At 41.5% G+C, this 10,000-nt stretch overlaps 1 protein-coding gene across 1 annotated transcript; it reads left to right on the top strand.

Moving 5' to 3' along the window:
• Positions 1-1,569: 1,569 nt before the first annotated feature.
• Positions 1,570-4,189, top strand: LOC147470959 (uncharacterized). Its single transcript, XM_086541414.1, has 3 exons — positions 1,570-2,743; positions 3,792-3,999; positions 4,164-4,189. The coding sequence occupies exons 1-3, from the start codon at positions 1,715-1,717 to the stop codon at positions 4,187-4,189; spliced, it is 1,263 nt and encodes a 420-aa protein (XP_086397540.1). The 5' UTR covers positions 1,570-1,714.
• The last annotated feature ends 5,811 nt before the right edge of the window (positions 4,190-10,000 follow it).

The raw sequence follows: 10,000 nt of genomic DNA, 5'->3' as shown, positions 1-10,000 counted from the left end.
TCGCTTTGATGCGATCACGGCCAATCTTCACTTTTCTGATAACGAGGACCCCTGCGCTGCCGACGACCGACTGTGGAAGATCCGGCCCGTCATTGACATCTTCGGGCAACAGTTCAAGTCCGTCTTCACGCCGGAGCAGAAGGTGACTGTTGACGAGTCTCTCTTCGCGTACAGAGGACGTCATGGAGCGGTTCAGTTCATCGCGTCGAAGAGGGCACGCTTTGGACTGAAAGCATATAAGTTGTGCGCCAGCGATGGCCCTGCTGCGGGGTACACCTCTGCCTTCAAAGTCTATATGGGCCAAGACCGCGGGAGCTTGCCGGCGTCCATGAAGGCCGTGACCGACCTCATGAGCGCCGCCTCGCTCTTTGACAAGGGATATGAGTTATACACCGACAATTGGTACAGCTCCCCCACTCTATTCCATCACCTGCAGGCCCGGAAAACAAACGCGGTTGGGACAGTCCGTCTGAACCGAAAGTTCATGCCGAAGGACCTCAGGGTTACGAAGAAGGGCCAGATAGACTCGAGGTCAACAGCGACGGGGATGTTGGCGTTATCGTGGAAGGACTGCAAAGACGTCAACATGTTATCAACCATACACCGCAGCGAGTCTGTCGACCTGCCGCCGAATCGACGTGGAGAAGTTCGGACCAAGCCGAAGGTCGTCGTGGATTATAACGTCGGCATGAAGGGCGTGGACCTCTCGGACCAGATGGCACGCTCGTATGAGCTCCCGAGAAAGTGCCATAAGTGGTACCAAGTGCTTTTTTACCACTTGATCGACACTGCCCTGGTGAACAGTTACCTTGTTCACCGCTACCTCGGCGGAAGGCTGACACACCTGGAGTTCCGACTCCAACTCATCGAGAGTCTGATCAGTGCTGCAGCCGGACAACCACCACCTGGTAGAAGAGCTCCCTTTCGTCGTGAAGTTCATCCCCGCCACGATGGTCACACGCTCGTGGCAGCCTCCACATATCGTCGCTGTAAGCAGTGCAGGATCGCGAGAGCGAAGAGGAAGGAGGTCAAGTTCATGTGCGCACAGTGCGACGTAGGACTCTGCCCAGGTGACTGCTTCAACCAGTACCACAACATCTAAGACTGCAGTTCCTGAGCTTCTTCCCAACATCTTGGAAGATGGAGTTTTCCCCATTTTTGGGGACCAAAAAATCAATAAAAAGATAAGGTGTTTGACACGCCTATACCCCTATGAGTAAGAATAAAGACTATTGTACATGATAAACACGAAAAAAATCATTCCCAGTTAGCATAGCCTGAAAGACAGTACGTATAGTACGTAAAGATCATAAGATTATTCACAGAAAGCAACACTAGAAAGCTTGAAAGTTACTCCGGGTCGATAGGCGAACTCAGCTAAGCGAGTTACACTCCCCGGCATAGCGATACAACACCGTTTTCTATGGCCCGGCGAGAGCGTCGCGCAGGAGTTTTTCGGCCCGGCGGCATTGGGTTAACGGGAGAGATGATTCCACTGTCTTAACAAACATCTGACTGAAAAATATCGGCTCTGCGCATGCGCCATCCTCACCCGCGGAAATACAAAAAAGTATCGATAGAAGGCAATACTGTCACGTGATAATAATAGCACCAATAGGGAAACAATTGGTCTAACCGACAAAATGATCGACCAATCACAGACAATTGAACATAGAGTCTGGGCCCTTGCTTGAATTTCAAAATCAGTTTCGAGATGGCTACATTGTGTGCAAGATGTAGGTATACTCCGTGGGAGTTTATCAAGCTCTTTTACAAAGATAACGCTGCGTCACTTAAATTATTACGTGGCCACGGTGCTCTGCCAACAGAAGTGGAGTGCAAAAACTGTGAACTACCCTGTACCTTCTGTTCAGAGAAGTCAAGGTGGTATTGTGGCCGTTGGAGGAAAATACCCAAGACCAAGAAAAGAAACCAATGTAACTTCACCGTAAGTGACTTTAAGGGTACCTTCCTCCAAGGAGTTCAACTGCAACCGTGGGAGGTAGTGTGCTTCATTAATCACTGGCTGCAGAAGCACTGGGACCACCACGGGATCTTTGAGAATCTTGGCTGGGCCCAGAAGACCAGTGTTGATTGGCGAAGCTTCTGCTCAGAAGTAACGGAAAACTGGCTAGCAAACCAGGAGCCAATCGGAGGCGAAGGTGTCGTCGTAGAAATTGACGAATCTTGCTTTGGAAAAAGCAAGTACGGTAGAGGACGCCAACTGAGTAACATTTGGGTGTTTGGGGGCATAGAGAGGGAGGAAAAGAAGAGCTTCCTCATTCCCCTCGTTCCTCCTCTCACTCCGAACAGGAACAAGGAGACGTTGGTTCCCCTTATCAAGAAGTATATTCTCCCCGGCTCCGTCATCTGCAGTGACGGCTGGGGAGCGTACCTTGGCCTGGGCAAAGAGGGATATACCCATCGGGTAATTAACCATTCCGTGGAGTTCGTGGATCCCGGGGATCGGGACGTCCACACACAAAACATAGAAAGACTCTGGCGTGACGTCAAGGAGTGGACGAAGCGGCCTGGCAATCGGCCCGAATACTACGCACAATATCTGTCGAGGTATATCTTCGTCAGGAATAATTATTTCTACCGACACCACGCCTTCCTAGAAGAAGTCGCTCGGCTGTACCCTCCGCAGTCCGAGCGAGAGGACGTCGTCGCTCGTGCGCCGCTACCCGACTCCGACTCGGAAGAATCTGACCCTGACGAGCCACAACCCGGCCCCTCACACGCCTCCAATTAAGGTAAGAAGTGGTAACATTCGAAGAGGATAGTCCGTTGCCACGAAGTGGCCCTTGGCTAGGGCAAACCTAAAAACAAGGTTAGGTTAGGTTTATGGGTTGGGTTTTGATTACGCAAAAGAAAAACCTTTAAATTTCGCGCCAGGAATCGTTTATCTCCGTACCGACGGTGGCGCGCATGTGGGTAGGGAGGGGGGGGGGTGTAACTCAGCAACGAAAGGTTTCCGATGGAAATGAGTAGCGAAACTGTACAAAACAGAACGAAAACTACCAGAAAAAATATCGTGTCGTGCCTAGATATTTGGTTGCGTCTTTATCCAAATTTACCTTTTTTTCCATATTATTTAATAAATAATAGATGTTGATGTTATCTAAGCTAACTTTTTAGAATTAGACTGCAGCTATGGATCGCCCTGGCCTCCGTGCTCCAGTAAAGGCTAGCATTGGATCGCCACGGCCTCCGTGCTCCAAAAAAGGCCAACAAACCTATCATCCGGGTGGTGTAACATAATAATTATTTTAGCAGTGTATACTTGATGAAGGTTTATTGGCCTTGGCTCTATCAACTTAGCATGATATATTCATTCTAATTATTATCATTTACAAGTCCTGCATTACTTCCTGACCTGATCTCTATCAAATTTGCATGATATTTTCATTCTAATTATTAACATTTATAAGTTCTTCATTACTTCCTGACCAAGCTTAAACCTAAGAAGTAATACTTAAAAAAATGGGAAACCACTTAAAATATTGCCAATATTACATTTGATAATTAAGTGATTCTAAATAAAGTTATGTTTAGCACAAATATCCCATTTAGCCTACTATTTTGTGTGAGCATTTTGTTAAGAATGAGGTTTTGGAAATATTTGCCTAACATTGTTGTTTATAAAATATTCAAATATGGAAAGAAAAACATGGTGCTGCAATTTTCACCTTACTCTAAGTAAACTTGGATTTATCCTTACAAAGATATTATTTATTCAATAAAAAATAATATATTTCATTCTAATAGCAATGTAATATATCTTGCAGATTAAGATTAAACATATGACTTTCAAAAGGCAGTGTAGGGAGACTGGTGGTGGGCCGCCTCCTGAAGCACCAAAGATGCTGCCAGATTCATATGCAGCAGCTGCTTCCATCATGGAAAAAGAATTGTCATTGGGGGACAGGGCCTATGACTCAATGGCTCTCCATCCAGTAGATGACAAAGGACAGGAATTATTGCATACAACAATTGGTAAGAATTATAACTGTCTATAAAAAGTCATTTAGCATTATGTTACGTTTTCAAATAGTTATCATACATTGTGTATCAAACAACCAATGATTTATGATACAAAAAAGTACTAAGTGGGATTGGTAATTTTATTTTTCAAAATATCAAACATATCTTTATCCCAGGAACTACCCTTTTTCGTGTAATATGATGTTGCATACATTTTCTTAAATCTCAAGTTTTGTTTTCAATGAGATTATTATTTTTACTATTGAAATGCTAAATGGAATATAGAAATAATAAAATGTCAATACAAAAACTTTCAACATTAAAAGAAATTATGCACAATTTGCTCACGACGAGCATGCCCACCCTGAACAGTATTGCGTGGATCCTGAACTGGAATGAGGGGGGGATCATCTGGGACCATAGCAACAAAGTCATCAAATGGAACTCTATACAGAACTGCAATGTTGTGTAGTACTGCACAGGACATGATGGCTTTCTTGCTAGTTTCCAAAGCAATGAAGAAGGACCTCAAAACGGGCAACATGCCATTCAACGTGCCAGAGAGCGACAGGAGGAGCTTCACCAACTGCAGATGAAATGCGTTACAGAAAAGCATGATGAGGAGATGAAGCTCCTGCGTGAAAGTCGGGAAAAGCTGCATGAGGTGTCTTCGGAAATACTTGATTTTTTAAAAGTTGGAAAAGCAGCCTTTGAACAAATTGTTTTTCATAATATTTTGTTTATAATGCAGTATTTTATATATTTGGATGAACTGCATTGTTTAATTATTTATGTTGTTTAAGAAATGTTACTATTTTTAGTAAGGTGCAATATAGGTCCCATGTTCAGATTTATTTTATGTAACGCAGTGCTACTACAGATTTATTTATTGTATTATTATTATTTTTTTTCAAGGAAGAAAACTATTTTTGTTAAAGGTCAATATTAATTTTCCATTCTTTTTTGTTATTCTATCCTCGATAAGGAATATCTTTTACATACTTGTATGTATCAGCGTCATTAAACTATTTTTTTCACTTCATGAATAAAACTTTTTGTTAAAGGTCAATATTAATGTTCCATTCTTTTTTGTTATTCTATCCTCGATAAGGAATATCTTTTACATACTTGTATGTATCAGCGTCATTAAACTGTTATTTTTTTCTCTTCATGAATAAAACTTTTTGTTAAAGGTCAATATTAATGTTCCATTCTTTTTTGTTATTCTATCCTCGATAAGGAATATCTTTTACATACTTGTATGTATCAGCGTCATTAAACTGTTATATTTTTTTCACTTCCTGAATAAAACTATTTTTGTTAAAGAGTAATATCAGTATCCCATTGATTTCCTTTTTCTCTGATAAAGCAGTGTTTTTAATTTTGATATGTTATCATTGTTATTTCATTTAAAGAATATAGTTATGTTTGATAAACTATTGTTAGGTTAGGTTAGGTTAGGTTAGGACGTTCTGAAAGGGACGTCAAACTCTCGATCAGCTAGTAAAACTGGAAAGTCATATTCAAGAGGCATTAGCCAAACAGCAATTTTTTATATCAGTATATTGAGATATAGAATAAACTTACAACATGGTAGGGCGATATGACATTTTACCATCTCGGAATCTTAAATACTCTCTATATGCTGATGATTTTGCATTATGGCACTGCAGCAGGAATGCAGAATTCTCGGCAAATCCGATCCAATTTGCACTAGATATGATTCATAACTGGGGCCTCCAGTGGGGTTTTAAGTTTTCCATAAGAGAGAGTATTAGCGTGATCTTTACCCATAAGAGCAAGTCCAACATCAGGCTAACTCTAGACAACCACCCAATAGCTATTTAAAATTCTACTAGATTTCTTGGTCTACTGTTTGATAGTAGACTAAATTGAAAAGAACACATTCGTCAGTTAAAGAATAAATGTCAAAAATCACTGATTTATTGAAGTGCATTTCTGGACACAAATGGTCTGATAGAAAGTCTTTACTAATTCTATATAATCCCTAATTAGGTCTAAAGTAGATTATGGGTCAATCGTGTATGGCTCGGCAGCGAGCTCAACTCTGAAAGGATTGAATGTTGTGCAGAATACTTGTTTACACGTTTGTCTTGGAGCCCTTAAAAGCTCTCTAGCACATAGAGGTAGAGTTGGGAATACCTCCCCTCTGTCTCAGACGCGGCCAGCTTGCGCTGACTTACGCCGCCAAGATAGCCAGGCAGCCCCATTACTCAAACGGGAATGTTTTGTGCCAGCTGTTGGTCTCACAGCGCCGCGGCGGAAGGCCGCTGTGCAATAGACTCGGTGACCACATAGATAAAGTTGGTATAGATCTCTCTACCATCGAAACCCTGGTTTATTCAAATATAGCAACGTGGGAAACACCCACTTTTACCATCATGGTAGACTGGCTACCATCAGCCAAAACCAATGTGCTGGAGGCGGAGGTAGGCCAGCGGTTCAGAGAGATCCTTATTAAACATCTTTACTTTTTCATATATACAGCGACGGCTCCAAGACAGACGAGTCTGTGAGAGCGGGTGTATGGTCGATTGAATGCCAGTTGAGATTCAGACTGCTGAACCATACATCAATCTTCCTTGCTGAACTTTTAGGAATAGGCAAAGCTTTAGATTTTGCCCTATCGACGACCCACGATAGAATAGTCATTTTTTTCAGATTCACTAAGTTCACTTAAAGTAATTAAAACCTTAGAAACTACCAAAAATGAATTACAGGGTAATATCATTCGTAAATTCCATAGTGCCAACAAATCAATCAAGCTGATATGGGTCCCTGGATACTCAGCTATCTATGGCAATGAGCAGGCTGACAAATTAGCCGGATCAACTGGTGATCTGGACCTAACATAGTCCGCACAGATCCCAGGTGTTTTGTCTCCTTTATAAAAGTAAAAATTCATCTCCTGTGGTAAAGTGAGTGGACCAGCCTCACAATCAACAGCAAAAATAAAGAAGATATTAAACTGTGGGACGCAGCCCACAGAAAGGACAGAATGACCTACCTCACTCCATACATAGAAAAGAGATTCCCTCCACAATGCCAACATTGCAATACCATCTTAGCAATAAAACACATTTTAATAACATGCCAACGGTACCAATAAAAAAATATTTCAGACTTAGAAATAAAGAATTCAATATCTCAAACTTATTATCAGACAATGAAAGAATCATCCGCAAAGTAATCACTTTTCTTAAGGAGACAAAACTTTATGACCTTCTTATGATTGATAAGATATTTGATTGATAAGATAAAATGGAACCATTGGCTTAATGACCTTGGCATGTGCCACTGGTTGATAGCCAATAAATCCAACAAATAAACAAACTTTCCCATATAGTCTTTGGCCCTTCATCAGGCGATCTCTCCACGCACAGGTTGATGCTTGCTGTGGATCCCCTTTTATCTCCATTTTAAAGATATTTCGAATAGATAGAGCTAGGAAATATATTCTAAAATATGCGTAAGGAGAAGGGCATCATAATCAGTTATGGATTTGCTCTTCCTTCATCAGACGATTTCTCTGCAGGCAGATAAATGGGCGCCAGTTATGACGCCATTTGCCAAAGCCTTGCCTCCAACGGTTTTATTTGCGTGTTAAGTGAGAGTGATTAAGGTCGTGGTTCATCAGTGGTCTATAGGTCAATATCCAGTTGGAACTAAGAAAGATAAAGAGAATGAACAATTTTTTTTCCAGTAAATGATAGGGATATAGGAACAACGGTCATATTTTGTTTGTTTGTAATAAGGGTTATCGGCCAGGTGAAATGAGTAGACCTAACAATACGTTCATTATTTAAAAGCCATTATTTTCGTTACGTATCATTTAGTCAATAAATGTTGCAAGGGATGTAATTTTCTTTACAATAACCTATACACCATAAGGAGAACCCAGCCACACCTACGTGTCTTTTAAGACCAACAACCTCACTACTATTATTTTTATCTTCTTTTTTTCTCCTAATTGCTAGAGGTTATCCTTAGGGTTTCTTCGTGAAGATAAACCTCGTTACCGAAAATACTAGGTAAAGTTTAAGTTCACATAGAACATATGGTACGTTTATGGCACAGACAACTTTCCTTGGGAATTTCCTTGTCCTTTACATGAATATATGAATGACAAAACATTCTTCTGTGCCGATAATAAGGGAAATAAACCCCCTACATACAAATCATACTTATATTTTGTGTATAGTGGGTTTGTTGCCACACACACACACGTGTGTGTGAGTATGTGTGTGCGTGTTATACCGAAGGACGCCGCCGGATCAATTCAAATCCAAACAAAAGGGCATCGCTTGGCCTCCTAACCACCTTCGACGATTCGACCTAAATCATGGATCAGCCAAGGAATCGTATCGCGTTCCGGTCACGATTTTCCGCGGAAAGAAATGGTGCGCTTATTGGCCTCTCGTGGTGTTCGCGCTGTCTTGCTCTTGATCTCTCTCTCTCTTTCTCCCTCCTCACATCTTTCTCTTTGCTTTTTTTCGCTCTCTCTCGTTCTCTCTCTCTTGATAAACCTTCATTTTTTATTTCTCTCTTCCATCTCTCCCTCACCCCCTCTCTCTTTTTTTTTTATAAATCTTCATTCTTTATTTCTCCCTTCATCTATACTTTTCTCTCTTTGTTTTCTCCCCCCCCCCCTTCTCTCTCTCTGTCAGTCTCTTCCCCTCTCGCTTCATCTTTCTCACTCTTTCTCTTTATAAACTTTCATTATCTGTTGCATTTCCCTCTTCGACTCTCTCCCTTTAATCTTCTGCAACGAGTCCAATTTTATGTTGTACTAAACGTGGGCGGACAGACTTTTTTTTTTTTAAAGGGGGGGGGGGGTTCTGGAGGGGCGTGTGTGTGTGTGTGCGGGGGGGAGGGTGTAAGCAATATTATAGAATGGAGAACAGTTGCAACAAAATTTACGGTGAAAACTTTGTCGGATTTATTTTTGTTGTGGTATTTTTTCAGTCTCTCTCTCTCTCGTATTATCTCTCTTTCTCTCTTGTCCTTACCAGCCATAAACCCTCATTTTATCTTGAAGTTCCCTCTTCTCTTGCCTATTTTCTTTCTTGTGCAACATTGAACATTGTTTCGATTGTTTTTGGAGAGCATACAGGGAGGGGAGGGGGGGGGGTGCGAGGGCAATATCATAGTCACTGACAGCAATTGCAGCAAAGTTTAGTGCGCAAAATTTGATTGATTGATGTATTTTTGTTGAGGCTGAATTCTTTTAAAGTCTAAAGCGCCGAAATCAATCTCTCCCTCTTTATCCTTTCTGCTTCGTCTCTCCTTTCCTTTCCCGCTCTTTCTCTTTCTCAATCTTTTTCTCTCTCCTCTCACTCTCGCTTTGTTTCTCCCCCTCCCCCCCTGTCTCTCAACCTCTACCTACCCCTTCCCTATTTCTCTCCCTCTTCCTCTTTTTCTTCCTACTTCCTCCCTTCCCCCTCCCTCTTGCTCTCTCGTTGCAATTTCAAAATATGAAAACTGAAAAAAAAGAGAAAATGCGAAAATCGAACCAAACTTTTTTTTCTTTTTTTTTCTCGAAAGAAGTTACATAAAAAGTTGGGGAGGGGTGGGGGTTAGGAGGACAGGGGCAGGGGGAGGGGGAACTCAAGTCAGGAGAGATTCAAGGGAGCTGAGGAAATAATGATAATGTAATAATGATAATATAAAATTGAAATTCCAATACTAACGTGAAGACAGAGAGCCGAGATAGATAATGATAGGAGAAGGAAGATTGATTTTAAAAATGATGGAGAGATTACGGTAAGAAAAGGCAGGAATAATGACAGATAGATAGACTGATAAGTAGATAGATATCTATAGCTCGAGAGGGAGAGGGAGAGAGAGGAGAGAGGAGAGGAGACGCGAGGTGAGAGAGAGAGAAAGAATGAATATATAGAGAGGAATGAAATAATTAACAACCGTTTTGTTTGGCCTACAGTCGTAACGCAACGCACTGTGAAAATGTTGACAGGGAAAGAGATATACATAC

This window comes from Penaeus japonicus, unplaced genomic scaffold (assembly GCF_977035675.1).
Source record: "Penaeus japonicus unplaced genomic scaffold, GWHDUDI00000001_assembly GWHDUDI00000011, whole genome shotgun sequence".
Classification (NCBI taxonomy): domain Eukaryota; kingdom Metazoa; phylum Arthropoda; class Malacostraca; order Decapoda; family Penaeidae; genus Penaeus; species Penaeus japonicus.
This window is presented reverse-complemented; position numbering and strand designations above follow the sequence as displayed.

Coding starts and splice junctions, on each gene's coding strand:
- LOC147470959 (XM_086541414.1), top strand. CDS start 1,715: ATGGCTACATTGTGTGCAAGATGTAGGTATACTCCGTGGGAGTTTATC. Junction 2,744..3,791: donor CACAACCCGGCCCCTCACAC/GCCTCCAATTAA, acceptor TATATCTTGCAG/ATTAAGATTAAACATATGAC. Junction 4,000..4,163: donor ATTATTGCATACAACAATTG/GTAAGAATTATA, acceptor TCTTTATCCCAG/GAACTACCCTTTTTCGTGTA.